The 23,326-nt window shown below is 36.9% G+C and overlaps 1 protein-coding gene across 2 annotated transcripts in view; it reads left to right on the forward strand.

Annotated features, from left to right (window-relative positions):
- The window catches only part of DIDO1 (death inducer-obliterator 1), a 56,696-nt gene extending 35,183 nt beyond the window's left edge, over nucleotides 1-21,513 (forward strand). For both annotated transcript variants that reach the window (XM_072879564.1, XM_072879563.1), the window contains exons 8-17: nucleotides 1,930-2,398; nucleotides 3,364-3,523; nucleotides 4,341-4,457; nucleotides 4,687-4,794; nucleotides 5,264-5,399; nucleotides 5,529-6,075; nucleotides 6,956-7,109; nucleotides 8,150-8,239; nucleotides 8,917-9,112; nucleotides 16,248-21,513. In XM_072879564.1, coding sequence (XP_072735665.1) covers nucleotides 1,930-2,398; nucleotides 3,364-3,523; nucleotides 4,341-4,457; nucleotides 4,687-4,794; nucleotides 5,264-5,399; nucleotides 5,529-6,075; nucleotides 6,956-7,109; nucleotides 8,150-8,239; nucleotides 8,917-9,112; nucleotides 16,248-19,642 — 5,372 coding nt within the window. In that variant the 3' untranslated portion in view covers nucleotides 19,643-21,513. The remainder of the gene's footprint in view (nucleotides 1-1,929; nucleotides 2,399-3,363; nucleotides 3,524-4,340; nucleotides 4,458-4,686; nucleotides 4,795-5,263; nucleotides 5,400-5,528; nucleotides 6,076-6,955; nucleotides 7,110-8,149; nucleotides 8,240-8,916; nucleotides 9,113-16,247) is intronic.
- The last annotated feature ends 1,813 nt before the right edge of the window (nucleotides 21,514-23,326 follow it).

A 23,326-nucleotide genomic window follows, 5' to 3' on the forward strand; every position in this document is an offset into this window, starting at 1 on the left:
TGTGTTCCAGCAGAAGTTCAGCACTCACCCTTATACTTAGCCTTACGGAAGTTCAAGTGCAGCTTCATTTCTTAGTTCATCTTAACCACCGGTTTCTGTATTTGTGGTGAAACTGCCAACAGTAAGAGCCCATTTAAAGAAACCGGGGTTAGAAGCGTCTTTCTGCTGGAAGCGTGTGCCAACATTCAGGGGGTACCTGAACTTTAAGTATGGAGAAGGGTTGCAAGGCTGTTTCCTCTTGAAATGAGGGAGTATCCCATTATGTCTCTTAAGCATTCCAAATCCTCCCTGGTTTGAGGGGTGTTTCCATTGAAAGCTTGGGCTGATTTGTGGGGTTTCTTGAACCAGACTTCACGGGAGTGCTTCGTCCCTTTGAAGTCCATCTCAGAACAGATAGAAAGATTGGACAACTTAGACCCTCCTAGTAATTTCTGCTCTCCTTATAGCAGATCTGGAAGGTGAAGAGGGACTGTTTGGTCCTTGGTAAAAGTTAAATTCCTGGATCTTTCCCAGGAAGTGTCCTGCATTTTGCAACTAGGGCTTCTGAGCTAATTAATCTACAAACCCTCACTAGCTAAAAACATCAGATTAAAAATTTAACTTGTTAACTAGTCATTGGTTGTCTACAGATTTGTGGGAAGAAAAGGCTTTTTTGGGGAGAAAACTTGGCTTTTCCAGTTGAAACAATTGTATTTTGGGAGTTGTTTTTTGGTACTTTCTGTCAGACTGCTTCCTTGTTTGAGCTGTCAGGATAAATGTGCTAGTGTTAGCACACTGTAACTTTATCGTCTTGTAAATTATATGGTTTTTGCTGGGGGGGTGTGTGGTTTTTTTGTTTTTGGCTTTTTCTGCTGTGTTGAATTGTTTCTGTCAGTGCCAGAAGGTGGACAGATGAAATGCAATTCAAAGAAATGATTGCTTTTAAAGTCCTGTGCAAGTATAACTTCAACATGGGTGAAAACTAGAGCCTTTACTTATACTTTATAAATTTTCTTGTCTACGACATGTATAAATTATTCTATTAACATTCAAAAAAAATTTTTAAATGGAAAATTTGAATAGTGTTAATGGAATAGTTTGCGAATGGTGGAATTACATGGCCACAACCTGAGCAGCAATATTGTTTAGTTATTCTGTAAATCTAGAATTTAGCTAGGAACAGAATAGGAAGATCTAATAATAGTTTGTGGCAACGTCATCAGTATGATATTAATGCTAGCAACCATGTAGATTGAGTATGTGTTTAAATTTTTTAAGCAACTTCTGTGCTATGTAACTTGTCTGTCTTTGCTTGCTCTTTAAAATAAAAAGTCTGGGGGAAAGAGTTTATTAAACTTTAAAATACTAAAGGTAATAATGCAGTTTCAAAGTCATGGGCTCTATAATCAGGTCAGCCCCTGTAATAAACAGGTTCTGTAAGGTGCTATGAGAATTTTTCTGTTTAAATTTAAGATGTGGGTTGTATTGCCTTCTCTCTCTCTTTTTTTTTTTTTTTTTAAATGTATGAAAGTTTGGGGTGTTTTTGAAGCTTACCCCACTCAGGAATCTTTGAAGGTGGTGCCTTTTTTTTTCTTTTTTTTTTCCCAGTTTTCTTGCGTAGATTGTAAATAAAATTTTCAACCTTTAGAGCCAAACTGGAACTCTCGTAAAGAACTCTTGTAAAGTCTTCAGTTGACCTCTGAGATGGAAGTACTCTCTGAAGTATCAAAGACAAATTTCTTCAAAAAAATTACATCAACCGCTGCATGGTTTTTAAAATTTCTTTTAAAAAGGCTAGTGAAAGTGAATAGCTTAAATTGCCTACTTGATTGTTATTCTCTGGAGATGTCGTTTCACAGACTTTTCTTTATAGATTGGTAACTGATCTTCATGAATAGGAAGTTATAAAGTTAAGCCTTTAATATTGTATTTTCTTCTTTGTTTTAACAGCTCAAAGGGAAGAGAAAAAGCATGATGATAGAACAGAGCCTACATTGGCATCAAAGAAAGCTGTTGCATCTATAATGGAGAAACAGACGTCTTCTCTCACTAAAAATCTTCCTTCAAAGAAGTCCCCATCCTTCTCTAGCACATCACTAACTAAGCAACCACTTAAACCTTCTGCTGGAAGTTTCAAAGGTGTAATTCCCAAGAAACCTTGGCCTTCATCAGGCAGCGTTCCTTCATCAGGCAGTGTTTCTTCAAAACATTCATCTCTTTCTCATGGCTCATCAGTTTCCAAAAAACCAGCTACATCTTCCAGTTTGGGTGGAGGACTCAAAAAGCCTTCACTGTCTTCCATTTCTACCGCATCTGGAAGTAGTCAAGCAAAAGCATCAGCTAGCCCTATGCAGTCACAACCCAATTCTCAGATTCGACAAAATATTCGACGGTCCCTAAAAGAAATTTTATGGAAGAGGTGGGAATTCAAAGCACTTACTTTACATAGGAAGCTACAACTAGACATAAATGTTTAGCCTGCAGAGTTTTGGTTTACTTCTTGATAAGGGATATTGAGGGATTGAATTTATACTACAAATTACTACAAGTAAAATTGGCATTTCAGGTTTATATTAAAAAAAAAAAATTAAAAATCCTGGTATAGAATAAATGTGCATGTGAAAGAGCCTTTAAAAAAAAGAAACCTCACTATATTCCATTTATATTGAGGCAATTACAGTGGAAGAATTAATTACAGCATAGAAGCTTTTATAGTGCAAGTGCTCTGAAGTTTTAAAATCTGGTGATGGCAGTGTTTGGAGATGTAGAGGTTGTAGGGAACATAGTATAGGAAATATCACAGTGAAAGGTTAAAGGTCTTGCGGAAGTAGAGATTCTCTCCCCTCCCAACACAAAAATCAACAACAACAAACCCTGGTTGGTGGACAACTGTATTGCTTAGGAAAGAAAAAAAAACCACCCCAAACAAACAAAAGCACATTGTCCCACACTGATTATTAAAGCTAATGCCGGCCATCAATACTTACTATAGACCACTGCGCTCTGGTATTGTCTCTGAAATGGAAATGCTGTTTACAGTGGAAGATCTAGGACTAAAACTCAAGTGCTTGGGCTCCCTGTGGTGTTCACAGCAGAGAAACTCCGAACTTCAGTGCTGTGAGCAGGAGTAGTTGTAGAGGCTGACATCAGTTCACAAAGGCTGTCTTCTGTGGCCGCCTGTGGACAGTAGTGAAGGGTTGCCATAGTTCACAGTTCAAGGTCCTGAGACAGACTTTGGCTTTGAGATGTCTCTTAAAGGAGTCTTGAGCCCTCACCAAGTGAGGAGGAGCCTGGGTTAGCTCCTTCCTCTGAAAAGTTTGCTTTTATGAATGCTACCTGAAGATTCATGCCTAACATAAATGCACCCTTTTTTGTTTTTAACAGAGTCAATGATAGCGATGATCTGGTCATGACAGAGAGTGAAGTAGGGAAGGTAGCACTCAATATTGAAAAGGAGATGTTTAATTTGTTTCAAGTTACGGACAACCGATACAAGAGTAAATACCGTAGCATCATGTTCAATCTCAAGGACCCCAAAAACCAGGTTTGGAATTTCCTTAAACAGTAAACATATACTGAAATATACTTTTGGTTTTTAATGATATGTCAAACTCTACCCTCAAGATTAAGAGTTTCAAGATAGAGACTCACGAATTATACTATAAAAGATTATTATAAAGCCATTCAAATCTTTAAAAAAATTTTTTATCTAGCAGGAATTCAAAGTCTGCTTTAGTTGGTCATGTGTTATTTGGTCACTTATTGTCATGGTCATTTATTAAGTTTGGGCATTTGGTGTGAAATATTTATTTACAGAATGGCTTTCTTAAAATAAATACAGACTTTATTAATTTCTCCTCTTGAGACATTCTGTAGTATGTGTTGGATACTGCCCATGTAAATGATCATATTTATGCTTTAAAAGAAAAAAATGGAGGCTGGTGCAGATGAAAATAGCCACTACAGAACACTTGAAACTTCTTGTTTGTTTTTTGGTTTTTGTTTAGTTGGTTGGTTTTTTTGTTTTTGTTGTTGGTTGGTTGGTTTTTGATTGTTTTTTGTTGTGTTTTTTTTAAATTTCTACAGTAGATATGAAACAGGAGAGTGGCTGCTCAACTTCAGACATTCCTATTCAGTTATATTGATAGATATTGATGATAATGAGGAAAATTCATACTTTGTGTTTGTTTCATCCTTATTTTCTGGTTGCTGCACCTCTCCAAATTTGCTTATAAGTAGCCAGTATTTTTAATAGAGAATTAATAAACTGGAACAGGTTTTGCCTGTTCAGCACTGCAAATCTTGTTAGTTACCCAAGCAGGTTCTCTTCGGCATAGCAACAAAGTCTGTTTTGTTTTCAGGGACTTTTTCATCGTGTCCTTCGTGAGGAAATCTCACTGTCAAAACTAGTGAGAATGAAACCAGAAGAACTTTTATCTAAAGAACTGTCTGTATGGAAAGAGAAACCAGCTAAAGCAGTAAGTAACATAATTTTCCCCTCTGTCCTTAGATATGAATTAAGAGCAAGTTTGCCAACCCTTACCACCCATATTATGTTAATGGACCATTTTCTTCTTAATGAAATACTAATAATGTTCAGTTTCAATATACTTTTTCTCTGCTACCAGCCAAATGATAACAAGGTATGAAATAAAATTATAAAATAAATATGTCGGCTTTTTACCAAAATGGTTTTGTTTCTTTCAGATGATCGAGTCAAGAAGCAAATCTCATGAAATCAAGAAAACATCTGTAAAACGGGAACATGTGCAAGTTGTAAATATGGAAGATTCTCCGCCGGTGTCTGATTCTGATGTAAGTATTGGCTATTGCTTCAGCATGAAGACAGCAAGGGAGAAAAATGGTAACTAGGGCCTCAAATTTTTCATCAGAAGTGCAGATTGTTTCAATGAACTGTAAGGATATTATCACCTAGTAGGTGTGTTATGAGCATTTTTCCTTTTAGTTTGAAGGAGTGCAACAACCAAATGATAGGCATATTTTGCATGCACTTCTAAAATGCTGTGTATTTTTCAGCCCTCGCTGTCAATTTACAGAGAAATCTTTTATTTCTGAACATTAGCTATCTACTTCGGAACACCGTGGAATGAAATGAAGACAAATGTTATTTGAGAACTCTAGCTGACATGATTTGCTTTAACCAAGGCCTTTAATCTTCTTTTTTTTTTTAAAGAACTGACATTAATTAACGGTTTCCAAAGTATTTTTTTATGGTTGAAATTAATGATCAACTGGAATATTTTTTGTGTTTATTCACTTCTAGGAGCAGCAAGAGTCAGCCCGAACTGCACCAAATTTAAATAGTGCTCCTTCTCTAGATGTTTTTAGCAGTATGTTGAAGGATACGACAAGTCAACATCGAGCCCATCTTTTTGACCTGAACTGCAAAATCTGTACAGGTATCTACAGTGCTGACTTTGCACAAAGTAGAAGAATTGTTATCTTAAGAGTGTTATTTGTTTATTTGTCTTTCTCCAAACTATTTCATTGTTAAATAGTAATCAAAAGCTTTTAAAATACATTTGTAGGTCAGATTTCAGCATCCGAAGATGAAGTACCACCTAAGAAGATAAAGTCAATGGCTCCTGTTAAAAAGGTGGAGTCGAAATCAAAACCAGAGGTTCAGCCAAAGTATGAAAGTTCTGCACCAACTCCAACAGCAGAGCCTGCCAAAGAAGCCGTCTCTGAAGATGCAATGGAAACTGAAGTTGGACCGGTAGCAGAAACGATTTCTCAGTCAAGCGTAGAAAGAACTTACATTCCTACAACCCAGGGCCATAATAATACAGATTCTTCTGTACCTGAAGAGGCTTCTGCTTTTCCTGCCTCTTGTGCTGGCGGAGTTGTCACAACTGTAACGGTTTCTGGCAGAGACCCTAGGACAGCAATGAGCAGCTCCTCTGGTATTGTGACACCAGCCCTGCGATCTGGTCCTGTATCTGACAAAGTTTCAACAGGGGAAACAAAACAGGAAACTTCAAAGCCAGTTATGACTGTCCCCAAATCAATATTAACAAAACCATCGTCCTCACCAGATCCAAGATACTTAGCAGTTCATCATTCACCCAATATCAAGTGCGTATACTTAATAGTAAGCCAAGCTACTGAATCTTTAATGTCGTTATCTTCAAAGTCCCATGTGTCGCATGTCCTCTTCCCCTCCCCCCAGTCAAAAGGCATGTTCAACTTTAAAGTTCAGGTAGCCCGATTCAGATTTTTAATTTGCCATCTCCTCGTTTACCTTCTCTAATTGGTAAAATTTTCTGAGCATCGGTGTGTGGTGACAGCAAAGATTCTACAATGTGTTTCAGCAGATAAATAAAACTTGAAGGTATTATGCAGACTTAGAAGTCTGCATGTACATTAATATATAGAAAGCGAGTGTATGCGAGAGATGGTTTAAAGGCATCTCCAGATTTTCATCCTATATTAAAATACTGTTGCATCTGGATTTATGAATATGAATTAAAATTAACTAATTGATCAGCTTGAAAGGAAGTGGATTTCTTTCATATTCTGGGTATATACAATAGTAAAATTAAATATTGCAAAGTATATCCTTATGCAACTGCACTTAAAAGATTTTTGTTTATAGCAGATTCTTTTACTTGAGAATCTCTTTCAGATTGTTGACTCGATTAGTGGGAAATATATAATTCAGATCAGTTTGTTATAGAGTCAGGATCACAACAGTTACAGCGCTAACCGAATTTTATAAAAGTTGTATCTTTTGACGTCTTTTTCCTGTCTGCAGCTACAAGTTTATTTTCTGTTACTCCTTGCTTTTTTCACTAATACCAAGTTAATGGAAAACATTAACAAAGCATTTAGTAAAAATTCTGTTATTTGTTTAAAATAAAGTATTTGATCAATAGGAGGAGGGAAGAAAAGAAAAAAAGAAAGGACCATTCTGATAGGTATTCTGTAACCTTTCTGTTTTGGATTTGTTTTGCAGTGTTGCAGAGCCACGCTCACCTCAAGACAGCGATACTTCCCTCTTTCTGTCTCGTCTCAACACCATTTGGAAAGGATTTATTAACATGCAAAGTGTGGCCAAATTTGTAACTAAAGCATATCCTGTCTCCGGGTGTTTTGATTATCTTAGCGAGGTTAGCACTGACATGTTTATGTGTTTAGCATAAATCTGTACTGCAGTTCCTGTTGCTAGAGAGGCTGGGGTCACTATATATATAGTTACATTAGAACTGTATCAGTGGTAAATGGCATCCCTTTAGTAATAGGAAAAGTAGCTCAAGAAAAAAAAAAAGGCCTTTTGAAAATTCCTCACAAATTTGTGAAGAATTCTCATGTCTTTAAACATATTTGTATATATGTTAGCATCTACCGTGGAATAATACCTTTATTTCAGCTTCATTTTTTGAAAAGAAGTTTTAGAGCCAGTATTTTAAAGTAGATGTCTTGTTCTGTTCTTGAACAGATGGGTCACTGATGTGATCTATTACAAAATTTTGTTTGGATATTTATGAAAAATACCATCCTTTTTACTAATTTTCAAATAAAACCAGTTGGATGATATTCTTCTGGGAAGAATATCAGATTATATTCAAATGATGAATTTGAATATTTATGAATTTGACTATCAAGTGTACATTCAAATTATGAGACAGATAAAGGTTTGCACTAAAACAAGCTTTTCTTTTTTTTTCTGAAGTGCATTTTATGTGACTTAGGAAGTTTTGAACACAAATGGGTGTTTTAGGACTTTTATTAGTAGGGTTGGTGGTTCTTTGTGGTATTGCTTTTGCTAAAATGAGTTTCAGTGTCCTCATGACAGGAAGCTCACTAGAATTCATGTGACTTGTGCAGCATTTCCTGGGAAACTGAAGGTGTGGAGAAAATCTGTATTTCCAATAGCACCTTCCCTATAAAAACAAAGCAAATAACGGGCATACAGAACTGTTAAGCATTTTGCTGCTATCCTTGTTTGGGAATTTTGGTAACATGCCATAATGAAACATCTTGAAATTTAGAAATAGCCTGTCTGAAATTAGAAAAGTATGTATGAAAGGTTACTAAAATATAATAGTGTGTTATCCACTAGGCTACTGGGGTGGGGCAACCTGCACTGCTTTTAAACATTAGTCTCTCTTGGTTTTTCTCATACTACCATGTAATACTTCTTGTTTAGGATTTACCAGATACAATTCATATTGGTGGGAGGATCTCACCGAAGACAGTCTGGGATTATGTGGGCAAACTCAAATCTTCGCTTTCTAAGGTATTCACTTAAAATCCTTTGCAAAACCCAGAAGAAAAATACAGCAGTATAAAATGACAACTTTTTATAATATAAATTAGTAAACAGCAAATACTGACATAGATCACACCTGGAAAACTACCGACACCACTTATTCCTTTGAAATTTTTGATTTATTGAAGAAACATGTTTATTGAGCTGCAGATCCTCTTGATCTCTCTCTCCTGCATAGTAGTTAAATCTTCATACTACTTATGCATTTTTAATGATTGAACATAAATAATCTATTCAGTATTGAAGATTGAAATTGAAATTTTAAAGAAAAGGAACTTATCATTTAATGTATGTAATAGATTTTACTATTAAAGACACTTCAGAAGTGAAAAAATGATGCACAGTATACAGGTATAATCATGAAACTAAGAATTTTCTATTTTTTTCATATTAATCTGAGCCTCAAGATGTTTAGTTTGATGTAAGATACACAAGTAATTTGTATTTCTGAAAATGACAAACCTAATTCTGTTGTAATATTACAAATTGAACAGCAGTACTCTCTTAAAGCTAGAGTATTGCCTTGAAAAGATAGTTGGAGTGATAAATGTACAATTTATTTTTACCCCTGGAATTTGCCCTTTACCATTTTATTTGCTGGTATGTTGCAGGTTGAATTTTTCTACTTTGCTTTTGTATTACAGGAATTGTGTTTGATTCGTTTCCATCCTGCAACAGAAGAAGAAGAAGTTGCCTATATCTCTCTCTACTCCTATTTTAGCAGTCGTGGTCGTTTTGGTGTTGTAGCTAATAACAACAGGCATATCAAGGATCTCTACCTGATCCCCCTGAGTACTAAGGACCCAATTCCTTCCAAACTCTTGCCCTTTGAGGGACCAGGTAAGCACAAAACAGGGGAGGTTAAATGCTAGGTAAAATCACAAAACAAAAGTCAATCTGAGACAAGTTGTTGTTGAATGTTTAATGTAAGCATTATTAATTTTTTTAATATAAAACCAATTTTAAAGTATGTAAATAGGGAAAAATTGGAAATCCAACTCTGTTCAAGATAAAATTGTCTGAAATTTACATAGCCTTTCCAACAAGATGCTTATATGCTATTAGGAGGATGAGTTTACCTGTAAAATCAAGCATGTGGAACAGCCACTATATTGAAAGAAAACCAACAACCCCCCACCCTATCTTTAGCAACCCATAAATCCACAAAACCTAGGCCCTTACAAGCCATTCACCGTCGCTTAAATCAAGCAGGAAACTTAGCCCACAGAGGAGTCAAGAAATCTATGAAGACAAAGGTAATATTTATAGTGGTTTCACTACATTGTCATTGTCTCATGCTAAGTATTATGCTGTACGTGCAATACGGTGCACAAGGTGTTTGAAATGTTTTGTTCTAGTTGGAGCAAATTCTAGCCAAATCACTGCCTTCTGAAAACTGGTTTGTTGGGGGGGAAGTTAGGGTTAGTAGGTGGCAAACAGTAGTTGGTAGAGGCAGGTTATAATATAATCTTCTGGTTTTAGATAAGATTACCAGTAGTAATGTTTGGCTTGAGTTTGCTCCATGTTTGTGCGTTGAACATGCTGACAGAAGAACTGAGAATGAATTCAGCCATGAAACACCATTCTATTACAAACCTTGAAGTCATCTTCATCTGAGGATGGAGGAGGTGCATATGCTTAGTTTCCAAATAAGTATCTGGAGTTTTATATAAAACGACGGATTGAGAAGCTGAAGAACTACAGGTTACAATGAAGGTCATACTTCATTGTCATAGCAGTGGTTTGCAAAATACTAAACGGTAGGTATGAAACAGCAAATATGCAAGGAACTGACCTTTCTGAGAAGCTGACTGTCCTCTACTCCTCAAATACAAGGTTAGGACTAAACTCAATAAAGCATTCTCAGAGCTTATATGCAGGAGCAACAGTGTCTGGGATAGGTTTTCATGTGTTAATGGCGTATGACTTCAACAACAACAACAAATGATACATCGTTAGTTAAATGCTCTCCCTTCCTCCATGAGATTTTTCTCATACAAGTCTGTTTAACCCATCCTTGAACAGTGCATAGTCTAGGTCATTGTTTTTAGGCTACAGCTAAAAGGCAGGATTATTGCTGTCTAAATTATAGCAATACAGCTACAATTGTTGAATCTCAGCACCTCATATTCTTTAACTTACTGAATTCTTGAAAGGTAGGCAAAAACTGTTATTCCTGTTTCATAGCCAAGAAGTGAAAACACTAAGTGCAGAACACTTCTGGCACAGGGATGTAGGCAAAGAGTCTTAACTCATGGACTGGTTTTTCCAGCCAGGACAAAAGAAATACCCTCCTTTCTGGACAGGAACACAAGAATGGCATTGGCCATTGAATCAGCTGTAAGTGTCTGCAGTCTTTTGCTGGGCTAATAAATAACCTGCTTTAGGGAGGCACTTACCTAATTGTTGCCTGCTTGCATTCCTGTGGAAATACCAGCCTTCCTTTTACTTTTCCATTATAGGTTCCATTTCAAATGACACTCTTAGATTGGAGGTTGGCAAATGTAGACAAACTCTACTAAGTATTAGTATAGAAATTTGTAATGTCAGCCTGGTTTTGCTGAGTTTCAAGTCCAAAAGATTTTCAAAACTGGAGGGAATTGCTCAGAAGAAGTACAGGTATCATTTGCAGGTGTCGTTCATGGAGGCAAATTTTATGAGTCAGGTTTCCAAATTGAAATACGTATTTGTAGGCAAAGTGGATTAAAGGATAACAATAGAAACAAGGTTCCAAAGGCAGAGAGGCCATATGATGTAACAGCTTCATAGAAGACCCACTTAGACTTCTGCCATCAATTCACACTTCTTGGAAACTTCTGTAGCAGCCTGTTCATATTTTATAACCAGATCCAGTATGGGGGGGGGGGCGGGGCCAAAAAAATCAGGTAAGCTGTTTTTCTGTTCTTGTGTATGTATTAAAACCACAGCATAAAAGACATGTAATCCATACTTTTTAATGACATCTGATGGAATTTACCGCTTTTTCTTGCTTTCACAATCAATAAAAATATTTTACGGAAAGTGGTCATTGTCTCCTTAAATTTAATCGTGTACCTTCGAGTTTAGCAAGGACTCGAAAAGCATTATGCTTTAGATAGCTTAAGATGGTTTGATAAATATGACTGGAGGGGGGAGGAGGGAGAGGACAATAAAACCCTGCCACTCCAGAAATCCTAGTTAGAAGATATTCCAGCTGTATCAACCAGTTCCATCAGGCACGTATGGATTATGAATTTCTCCTGTTTTCTGATGGACTGGATTTGGAACACAACTGAGGACTTCTGAACTGCGCTAGTACCTAGAAGATCTACACAAAACTTTGACATGGGTGATTTAAAACAGAGGAAAATGGAAGGTTATCCATATTTATACGTAATTCATCTCAGACATTTCTTAGCAGATTTGGTGTCAGTGGGCTCCTCTGCATTGTCTTTTTGCAATGGTTTACTGTATGTGAATTTACTTGTCAGTGTCACATACACACAACGCTATTTAGCACTTTCATCTGTAGATCTCAAAGCACGTTGTAAAAAACAGTATAATAGACTTAATTACCAATACAAAGTGATTTATCGAGGGATTTAGTGGGAATGTTGGGAACGTAATAAGTATCTTACATAATTAAAATAAATTAATTTTAATAAACCAGCCATATATCAGCAAAGAATTCCTCAAATGTCAGTATCTCTTGGTAGTTTACAATGGGAAGTGTGTTTTTTCTTAAAGTATGAAGGCACGAAATCTCCTCATGCTGTTTAGAATGCTCTTAAAAATTGCAACAAACGGAACAAAATTTTAACTACTCTGAATGGATTTAGGTGTCTTCATCTCAGCAGATACCATTATGAAAAGTAGCAGTGGTAGAAGAACACGGCATTACGAACCTTATTTTCTATGCCAGCCAATTCCATTCAGGAAGCGTACCTTAATGTGCAGCAGTATTACAATGCTGGAAGGGATCTCTAACCCTGAATTAAGGGTGCCCAAATTTGATGATAGTTGTCAGTTACTCTCGTGATTAATTGGGACAAATATTTAAATGGTGTTGATAAAGTTTAAAGAAAATCTTGTATTGGTCTCTGCAGTTTAAAAATGTACACCATGCTTAGTCCATTCCCCTGGTTTTGTCATTGATGTACGGAATTAGGCATATATCTTTAACAGTACAGGTAACTTGGTACCAGGTGATGATGACAGGGAAAGATGTGGCCATTATATGCATAAATATGGTAAAACTGATTTAATGAAAAAAATATATTTGAGGGTAAGAAAAACAAATACTCATCCAATACTAATATTTAGTATATCCTGTTTTAATGGCTTTAGTTACGGGATGTAACTCAATAAAACCAGCATGTGGACTTCAAATACATAATAGGATAATAACTTTTATAAATAATTTAGCACTGAAAGCTACTAACTCTGCCGACACAGCTTGCAGCACTTTTTAAATGCTTGCTTGTGAAAGACAGTCATTGAGCAATAGTTGGAGACTGCAGACAACACTTTTGTTGTTACCTAAAATTAGGCGCTTACCCTCTTTGTGGGTATTGAAATAGGATGGGACTGACCTTTGAAATGCTGGTCTGGCTGTATGTTTCCATTCAAAAGAAGCATTTAGTATTTGATCACTTTGAACAGAGTGAGTGTAGAAGCCAGGTTAGGCATAACTTCTAATATTTGTGTAAAATTACAGTACCAAAATGTAACATTTCAATGGGTTTATTCTATGATGACTAAACTCTAACAGATTAAACTATAACTAATGTTACTAACTTACTACTGGAATTTATTATCTTGAAAGTACATTAAAATTTTACCCTGTTTTAGTGACTTGATCTCTTTCTTACAGGGATTCAAAACTGATTTTTCAGTAATTGCTGTTTATTAGATATCCTGTCTGATGGATTTTTGAAACCTGTTTATTTCGGTTATTCAGTGTTTGAGATTCATTGTGACTAATTGCATAAATGACAAGTCTCTGCATAAAAGTAGATAACCAAAACATTAACAACAGAAGAACAGCAAATGCCTGCTAGGAGTTTTTGGATGAACACCGATTTGTGAGATAGTCTGCACTGGTCAACACTGACCAAATGTGGAGTCGTTATTCATATACAAAGAAAAAATACAAAGCAAATTCACACACAGTGAACCATTTCTAACTAATGAGTCTATTCTGACTGTAAATTGTGAATGTTTTTTTCCCGGTTAAGTTGTCTTTTGAACTGTGCCTTGATCTTATATATTAATATCATTTCATTTAAGGTAGTAAGTTATTGTGAACAGAACTGCTAGAATTGCTTCTAGGCTGTGGGTGCAAATGAGTATTTGGAGAAGTCAAGTATTTATGGGGTCCTTTTTGAATAATCTTAGATTCACTGAAAATAATTATTTGTTTACTTCCTGTCCTGCCTACTTTCATTGTACATCTTGGCATCCCTACCCCTCTTAAGGGGCTAATTTGTGCATATACTGAATTATTAGCAAATCTTACTTCTGGTAATGTAGCCGGTTAATTTATAATTTTTATAATTTTTTTCTAAATATGAAAGAAGGTGGTGAAAATTGGCAACACTTACTAACACAGAAATCTTGTACCTGGAGGAGAAAAACTTTTTGGCACTGACTTTTAGCTGTACAAATAGGAAATAATATGTAATACAAAACGAAAAAGAAAAGATTATTTAAAACAGCATGTCCAATACCCTCTTAACCACAGCAATATGTAAAACTTGACCACTGAACTGTGAAATAATATAAATTCTATTTTGGATCTAGAATGCATTCTACAGAATAATTGTTTCCCAAAAACTTTCACTCCAATTTAATTATTCTTGTTTCTCAGCATAATTATAACGAGAGCCATTCCTGATAGGAAATCTCAAGCATATATTTTAGATTGGCTTCAAATTTTCATTATAATTTTGTCTGGTCTTTTAAAAAGACTATTTCTAGGGAGTAACCAGACTTTGCTGGTTTCTTCATTAGTGATGGTACTGTACTATTACTAGTTAAAATCAGAAGAACACAGAATTTGAGAGGAGGGTTTTTCCCCTCAATTGTCAAGAGATCTCATAAAACTTTGAAGTTAGCTTATTTTATTTGAAAAATTACTGTCTTTGTCTTATTATCTGTAGTTCATTATTGGGAAAATAAGGTTTATATGGGATAAGATTTGAGCGTAAGAAGTGGAAGCGTCGGTGATTTAGGGGGACATTCTGTGAACAAAAGTTACTGCTTAATGAAATACATAGCAAGTATTGAAGAGAAATAGTAAGTTTAAAACAAAGCAGCTATGGTTTTGCTGTGTTATTTAGCAAACTGCAAATAGTTCTGCATAATTGGATGGTAAATTTAAGAGTCCCCTTAAAGCTTCAAATTAGATTGTTTCAGCAAAGTAACATATCTGTGCATGTGGTTTGCTAATGGAATATATCTGCACCTGTGGGTTTGGGGTATTTTGTTGGTGTCAAAAAGTTTTCAGTGCTAATAATTAGATATTTAAAAATTGTTCCTTAATGAGCAGTTGGTTTGGTTTAATAAGAACAAGGAACATATATATATATATATATGTATATATATAAAAACCCCTCTTACTTACAGCATCATGAATAGAAGGAACAACGTAGGTCAGAGTCCTCGCCTTATCTTTTAACCACAGTGAATATTACCTGTTACTTTACAGGTTGTTTTGTGTTTCTATATTACTGCTTCCTAGCTGGATGCAAATAATAACAAATGGCACATATGGGGGAAAGACGGTGGTCCTCAAATGAGGACCTTTTAGAATTCATTAAATCCAGAAGTTAAAAAAGCCTCTCTTTACATGGATTTTCTACATTTGCCACCAACTGTATGTTAAAGGATTTATTCCCTGCCCTTCATTCTGGACATGTTCATCTTCCACAAGTGCCAGTGGGAACTGTGCATGTAAAAGGAAGAAATACAATAACATGAAACAGACCTACCAACCTTTGCATTTTTCCTCTTTATCAGAAACTATCCCATAATTTTTGGATATACTTCTCCAAGGATTCAAGCCTGAAGCTTTCACAAAGGAGTAATTCTGCTCACAATGTTTTTTTTACTTCTAGAAAGGCCTACAGCATCAAACTGAATCCTGCAACAGAGGGTTTAAAGTCACCTTGCCCTCTGCATACCAGGTTCATACCCAACCCAGCATTTGCTTGCAGAGAAAGCGAACGCACCCAGCGTCCCTTTCTCCCATGTGCTGAACTCGCGTCTGCTTAAGCTCTCCTGTGCTTGTTTGCTATGCTAGTTATCAGTTTCCCGGCTTCTATCACATTTTAAAACAACGTCTAGCTGGAAAGAGCCAAACACACAGGGAGCAGGTTACAAGCTTCTTTCCAAACACAGTTTGTTTGAGGTTATCTTTTTAGCAATTACTGGTATTTGTTTAACTTAGAGATAGACAAAATATTTATAGACTGGTGTAAATGTCAATGTAGTCTTTAGCACAGATTATAACAGGAGTATAGTTATGAAGTTGAGCCCAGGTTTTCTCACTTTTCAATATCTCTGTGTATACAACATATTTGCAAACTATTTAAAAGTAAATATATGATTTTTCAGGGGGAGAGGTCAGGGTGGTTGAACAACAACAAAAACGATGTAACGATACAAAAAGTATAAAAACTTCCTTTGGTTTTGAACATTTGCAGAGACACTTTTTAATAATCATACCTGTTGCTGCAATCTTTTATTAAAAATATCAAGGAAGGAATTAAAACATTTCTCTGCTTACTATATACAAATATATATAAAAAGTAAAGAAATATAGATGCATAGCTTATGAACTAATGAAAGTTGCCAATAGGTCATCTAATGGAATTTAGAAAAATTGTTATCTTTATGACTTTTGTAGCTGCCGCTATATAAAATGATAAGTTTCTACTGAAAGCATAATTAAAAATTAGTTTTTTACATAAACAATCTTTGTGTTCCCTTTCAGGTCTTGAGTCATCTCGGCCAAATTTAATTCTTGGATTGGTTATCTGTCAGAAAGGGAAACGTCTCGCCACTGGCATTGAAACTGAAAAGATAGAGGAAAAGCGAAGCAGAATTCAAGCACATGAGGAAACAGAAACATCACTGTTCTCTAAAGGGCCACTAGCTGCTTCGCAAGAGAAGAAGACTTCGAAATACACACTTTATTCAGGAGATTCAGCTGTAAGTACGACACCACCTGGATCTCCTCCACCTCCACCCCCACTTCCCATTCCAGACACCTCAGCAGTTACACCTTCAGTATTAAAAATACTGTCCTCAATTAAAAGTGGAACCACAACTTCTGTAACACCACCAATTTCGACTGCTGCTTCTGCAAGTGTTACTGCTACGCATTCTTCATCCTCAAAAACCGCCACACCTCTCGAGCACATCCTGCAGACGCTTTTTGGAAAAAAGAAGACTTTTGAGCCTCTTGCTAAGGATTCTGAAACTGTCCAGTCTTCAAATCAGGAAGGTCAAGCTGCTGCTGATGGAGGAATGTCAGGTGTTCCTTTGCTAGATCCCATTGTGCAACAGTTTGGACAGATGTCAAAAGACAGAGCTATAGAAGAGGAGGAGGATGACAGACCATATGATCCTGAAGAAGAATATGGTCCGGAGAAAGCTTTTGAAATGCAGACTGGTGAAAGTGAAAAACGATACAATGTGGAAAAGCCAACTAATACAGCAGAACTAGAGGATGAAGCCTACGATCCAGAAGATGAAACTATCCTGGAAGAAGCAAAAGTTACTGTTGATGATTTGCCTAACAAAATGTATACAGACACTAAAAGCAATTCTTCGGAAACGTCTGCTTCCTATGTGCCTGATTTATCTGCTGCCTCATCCCTGGTAGAACAGCAAAAAATGTTGGAAGAATTAAACAAACAAATAGAAGAGCAGAAAAGACAGCTAGAGGAACAAGAAGAAGCCCTCAGACAACAAAGAGCAGCTGTTGGTGTTTCAATGGCTCATTTTTCAGTGTCTGATGCTTTAATGTCACCACCACCAAAATCTTCCCTAATAAAGACTGAATTATTCCACCAGGACCAGCAAGCTACACAAAAAGTAGATTTACCTTCATCTTTAAATCAGCAAGCACAAGTTTTGAACCAGGGCTGTGACCCAAGGCAGAATAGAGATCCTCGACAAGCTAGAAGAATGGCGACAGAGACTAATGATAATGTTGATTCTCGAATAAAGCCACAGGTGGTACAGAATGAGATAACCACAAGAGAAATTGCTCCAGCAAGTTTTCCAAATGCTTTGCAGACTTCACTTGGTAAGGAAGATAAAACTTTAATTTCTGCTACTCAGCCTGGTTTTAGTGGTGATAACTGGGTTTCAGGTGAAAAGGCTTCTACGGTGTCCCAGAAAGAGGCATCTAACAGCAAATTTGAAAACACTGCTCAAGTTAATTTGGAAAACATGAGTCAGACAGCTTCTGGAGAACCTTCCACATCCAAACCTTTACGTAAAGTGCTGCTTCCAACACCTCCAAGTACATCTTTTCAGCCTAATTTCTCCACATCAAATGACAGTCAGTCTTTGCAAGATATGCATAAAGTATCGTGGTCAAATGAGTCAAAGGAAGTAATGGGAAGGGATTCTTTTTCAAATACAATGTTTACTTCTCAGGAAAAGGCCGCTGGTCACTTTGAATCAGAGAGGGGTCTTTCATCAGTGCAATATGACGAACAAAGAAATCCTCAGTCTCATCAATTTGTAGAACAAACTGAATCTCCATCAGTTCAGAGTGAGGGTGGACCTTCCCCACAGCACTTTGAAGACAACCGAGCTGGACCTCCATTTTCTTTGTCTGGGCAGAAAGGAGGGCCTCCACCGCCACTGATGATCAATGCACCTGGAGGACCTCATGGACCTAATTTTAGAGGACCGGCACCACAGTTCTCTGAAGAGCATGGTTCTCCAAATAACGATGGGCAAAGAGGACCTCCATCTGGAAGATTTGGAGGTCAAAAGGGTCCCATTCCTTCCTTATTTTCCACACAGCATGGACCACCATCTCTTTTTGGTGATAATAGGGGCCCTGCCCCTTCTTATCATGGTGTTCCAAGAGGAATGTCACCATCTCAGTTTGAAGATCGTAGGGAACCTCACATGGAACAAAGGGAATTCTCAGATTCCCAATATAATGAAATGATTAGGCCTCCAGGACAGTTCGAAGGACCAGATCCACCTCAGTTTATGGGAAACAGAGGACCTTCGCCTTTTCCTTTTGGAGGTCAAAGACGACCCCCACCAGCTCAGTTTAAAGGACAGAGAGGAGGCCCTCAGTTTGGAGGGCCAAGAGGTCCAGCCCCGAGTCATTTTGGGGGACCAAGAGGGCCTCACCCAAATCAATTTGAAGGGCAGAGAGGTCCAGCTCCAAATCATATACCTGGTCCAAGAGGACTTTTGCCACAGCCATTTGAAGAACGGAGAGGGAGTCCACCACCCAGATTTGCCAACCAGAGAGGTCCAGCACCGCTTCAGTTTGGAGGACCAAGAGGAGCCACACCTGCACTGTTTCCAGAAGAAAATGAACCTCCCCCTTCTAGATTTCATTTCCAAGGTCAGTCACCACAAGGTATGAAGCCAACCCCAAGACCACTCCTGGACCTTCCAAGCCATCCACCACCTCACAGAAAAGAGATGTGGGAGGAAGCCGGACCATCTGCATCTCTTTCCAATATTTCTGGACAAGGATCTGAGTCGGAAGGACAATGGTCAGCATCTGACTTCCGAGAAGGCAAAAATCCTGAATTTAGAGGCCAGGCGTTTGAAGGGAGACAGAGAGAGAGATATGAGGGAGGAAATAAAGACAAGGTTTTAGATCAGCCAGAGCCTCAGCAAGCAGATAATCGACAAGGTAGACCCTTTGAGGAAAGACGAAGGGATCGAGAACATGGCAGACCTTGGGAAAGAGACCGTGGCAGAAACTGGAATAGAGACAGGGACTGGGAGAGACACAGAGACAAGGAATGGGATAAAAATAGAGACAGAAACCAAAACAAAGATCGAGAAAAGGATTCAGAGCGGTCTAAAGAATGGGAAAGAAACAGAGACCGAGAGAGAGCAAGACCCAGAGAGAGAGAATCCTACAGAAGACGTGATAGAGAGCGATCAAGAAGCAGAGACAGAGATCGCGACAGAGAGAAAGACAGGGACCGGGATCGAAGCCGGGAAAAAGAGAGAGAGCGAGAGAGAGATCGAGATCGTGAAAGAGAAAGAGGAAAAGATCGCAAAGATCGGAGCAAGAGTAGGGAAATTGGTAAAGAGGTGAAGCCAGAAACACCGAAGGAAACTCAGAAACCAACAGAAACAGAAGCTTCATCTTCCACTAATCAGTCATAGAAATATGATTGACATTATATTTCCCATAAATAATACACTTTTACAACACAGCAAGGACTGAGTCAGCATCTTCTGTATATACTGTATATTCTCACCTTTACAAAAATGCTGTTGTAAAACTAGCCTTACAGAATGTACTGACGAATTAGCAATTTTTGAACAACTGTGAATGAAAATACTCAAATAGATAAAAGGCAAGAACATACTGGACTTTCACTTGCTGCATTTTGTGCATAATGTTTTTCTTATAAAAATTCACAGCGTTACCTGTACTGAAATTTTGTTTTTCTACTTGCATCTTTATCTTAAAATTTCCATTTACAGTACAGAAATGGAAAAAGTCTAAGAAGAGCATATTGCTTTTTAAGATTATAAAGTTATGTTTTCCAGTAACTTGAATTGTAATTTTATAAGAGAATTTAATCCAGACCTTAGGAGCCATACCTTTACATCTCATTTACATGATATTTTGGTGTCAAAGTTGTTCCTACAGCACACGCTTTAAAAAAAGGAGTCCAATGTTGCTGTCTTGTTTATTTTACAACGGAAGGGTCGTGTGTTTCGGAAAAGGCTGCAGAAGAACAGTGTTAATAATTACTTGTGACTGACGGAGGATTTGAAAATGGAATGTTATAAGCTTAAAGTGCACTATCTTCCTTTTTATATACAGGTATTTTGTGTTTTGGAATCCATCTGTTAAGTGTACAGCAAAGAAACAAGTCATACGTAGTTTTTTTCATGAGGCTGAGGGGTTTTAAATGTCACATTTTTACAAATCTGTAATTAAAGAACAGACAAGAGTAGCACCTTTATAACCAGCAAAACTTACAAAAACTTCAGACATGTATTTGAAAAAGGCTAAGACTATGGATGAATTGGTATCCCAAAGGAAAGAAGAATAAGTTGGTTAAATAGGCACTAAATCTGTTACTTCGATTGAACTGATTTAGTGGAGCCTTTTTTTGGCTTTGTTTTGTTTTTGCAGAATTTTGCCATAGACTTAAGTAACGTCCCCATTTTATTGTACTTTTCATTCTAAAAGTGTTTTGCTCCTGAAAAAAAAAGTGTCACTGTTTTTTTGTTAGACCCTATTTAGGCTGGTAGTATATATAAAACTCTCCACTGAAAAAGGTATAACTGCATTAAGCTTGGAAAGAAGAGTGGTGGTACTTCATGTTGTAATTCAAGAGGGAAGTTTTTCATTGTGAAATACATTACATTGCTACTTGTCATGTATTCTTCAAGTACGTAATTCTGAAGTATGAAATAAAACCCTGCTAATTTATTTGACCGTGTAAATTAACAGTTGGGTAAATATTTTGATATTTTTATAAAATAGTTTTGGAAGTGTAAAATTAGATTCCTATAAACATTTGCATCTTGAAGACTACATTACAAGTAGCGTGTGTGCCATGTATCTCACTACAGATTTTACCATTCATATTGGTGCATCTTTGAAGTCCTTACACATCAAGGATTTGCTGGTTGAAATGATCATCTATATTCTGAACCTGTAGACAAAATGTTAAAATGCAGAGAGGTGGTATTAAATGCAAACATCTACTATGGTGTAAGATTTTTTTCTTAATGAGATGTTTCTAATTTAAAGACATACATAAAAGTATGCAAAAAGTAAGTGTGTTTGTTTAGGTTTACTTGATAGAAATTTCTGTAAATTGTATTTTATATGGCAAAATATATCACTGTACATTAAAATATGGGACTTCACAGGTTTTTTGTTACTGTAAGTAGAATAAACATCTACAGAGAACTGTTGTCCATTTCTTAAATCTGTATGTGTATATTATTTTCTAAATATTGCTACTCCTCAACAAACCACAAGAGACTGATGGCACACAGGTTTCATTTCCTCGTTTAACGGAAGATGATGTTTGGCAGGACATCACAACCAGTGGATGTTTAATTGTAGGCATTCTAAAAAGCATATGAAATCTGTGCTTGTGATTTTTCTCTCAGTTCTAAAACATCCCCTGATTTATTCTGAAGGGGGTTTTTTATTTGAATTAGGAAGTTTGTCATTTGTAGATTTTACACCAAAAAATCTAAAGAAAAGAAAAAAATTAATTCAGGTCAACTCTGAACTTAAGAGAAACTCAGTTCACACCATTTATGAATTCCTTGACTTTACATTGTTATGAAATAGATGTGTGGCTTTTCATCTTCTAGGAAGCATGCCTTTATCACAGATCAGTTTGGGCAATCTGTTCACGATTTAGGAACAGTCAATGCATCCTCCCACAGATGTAGTGGCAAAGAATCAACAGCATACAGATAGACACTAATTACTTATTTTTTTAAAACCATAGCTTTATCTAGTTTATAATGACCTGGACTTGGATATTGCAGCAAGGTTCCTATGTTCTACACTGCAGCAGACAGTAAAAGCCAGGCTGAAAAGAACATAACAATTTAACTCAATTTACAGAGACTAAAAATGGTGCTGAATTATTATCATGCATTGCAAGAAAGAATAATAATTGTCTGGCTACGTTCAAGCTTTTGATTAACACGAAATAACTTTTTAGAGCTTTTAGCTATGTTTGTACTAAGCTAAATTAACTTTCCAGAGTGTTTTGCTAAATTTTTATGTAAAAGCCTCTGAAAGGTCTAGAACAGTATAAGCAGAAAGATTATTACATCTATTAGAGACTGTAATATTCCAACTTGCATTCTATCAATGCAGTCCAACATGCATTCTAAAGGAGAGCATGCAGAAGGATTAGAGGAGGAGGGAAATGTGTATTGAGTCCAGTCTGCACAAAAGTGCTTTTAGGATTTCTGCTTTTGTTTCTAGAGGAAAGTCACCAGTGTAACTTTCAGACTTTGGCTACACCTCGTATCATACGGCAGACTTTGACATGGAAAACGTCTGTGCATGCTACCTTGATTGAACATGCACGTCATGAAAGAATGCAGTTAACATCTTATTTTTTTAACCTCGTGAAGGGAATAAAGATTTCATAAAGTATTGAAATTGTTTTTTTATTTTATTCTGTTTATGAGCTAGAGTAGCATTTTCATGCCTTTTGCACTCTGGCTTGTTTCTAGAATGCGTCTTCTGTAATCGGCGTCTGCTTTTAATACTAAAATACGTAACCAGTAGCAGATACGTAACGGAGGCCGAATGTGCAAACAAAGTGCTCAGGAGCGTGAGATGCCTGTTGTGGAGAGAGTGATTCCATGTGGATGCATTCAGATGGTCTCTGGGTGGAAGACCTAGCATCCAAGCTCATTTTCATGAAATCATGTGGTAATACCACTTTACAAGTCCAGAAAAATTGAACTTTTTTAAGGGCTTTGGATTAATTTTCTATCAAAGAACGGTGTTTAAACACTGGCAGACTACTACAGTGTTTATAATTTAGTAACTTAATCTTACAATAGGAAATCCAGGGCTACTGTAGCTGTGTATTGGATGTAGGAAAGGGCCTCCTGCCTCCAGTGCTTCACAGAAGCATTCTTGGTGGGGGATAAAAAAGCAAAAAGGGAAAAACCTTTACCCTGCAACAATGAAACAAAACATAGGGGTTAATGTCAAACCATTGTGGCCTCTTGTCTCTCTTACAATTGTCCTTCATACTATCTGTGCCATCAGTGGTAACAACTGGTAGGCGAGAGAACCGAACCGTGCCTGAATCACAGAAAATGGTAACGGACACGACG

Source organism: Ciconia boyciana, chromosome 14, assembly GCF_034638445.1.
Source record: "Ciconia boyciana chromosome 14, ASM3463844v1, whole genome shotgun sequence".
Lineage (NCBI taxonomy): Eukaryota > Metazoa > Chordata > Aves > Ciconiiformes > Ciconiidae > Ciconia > Ciconia boyciana.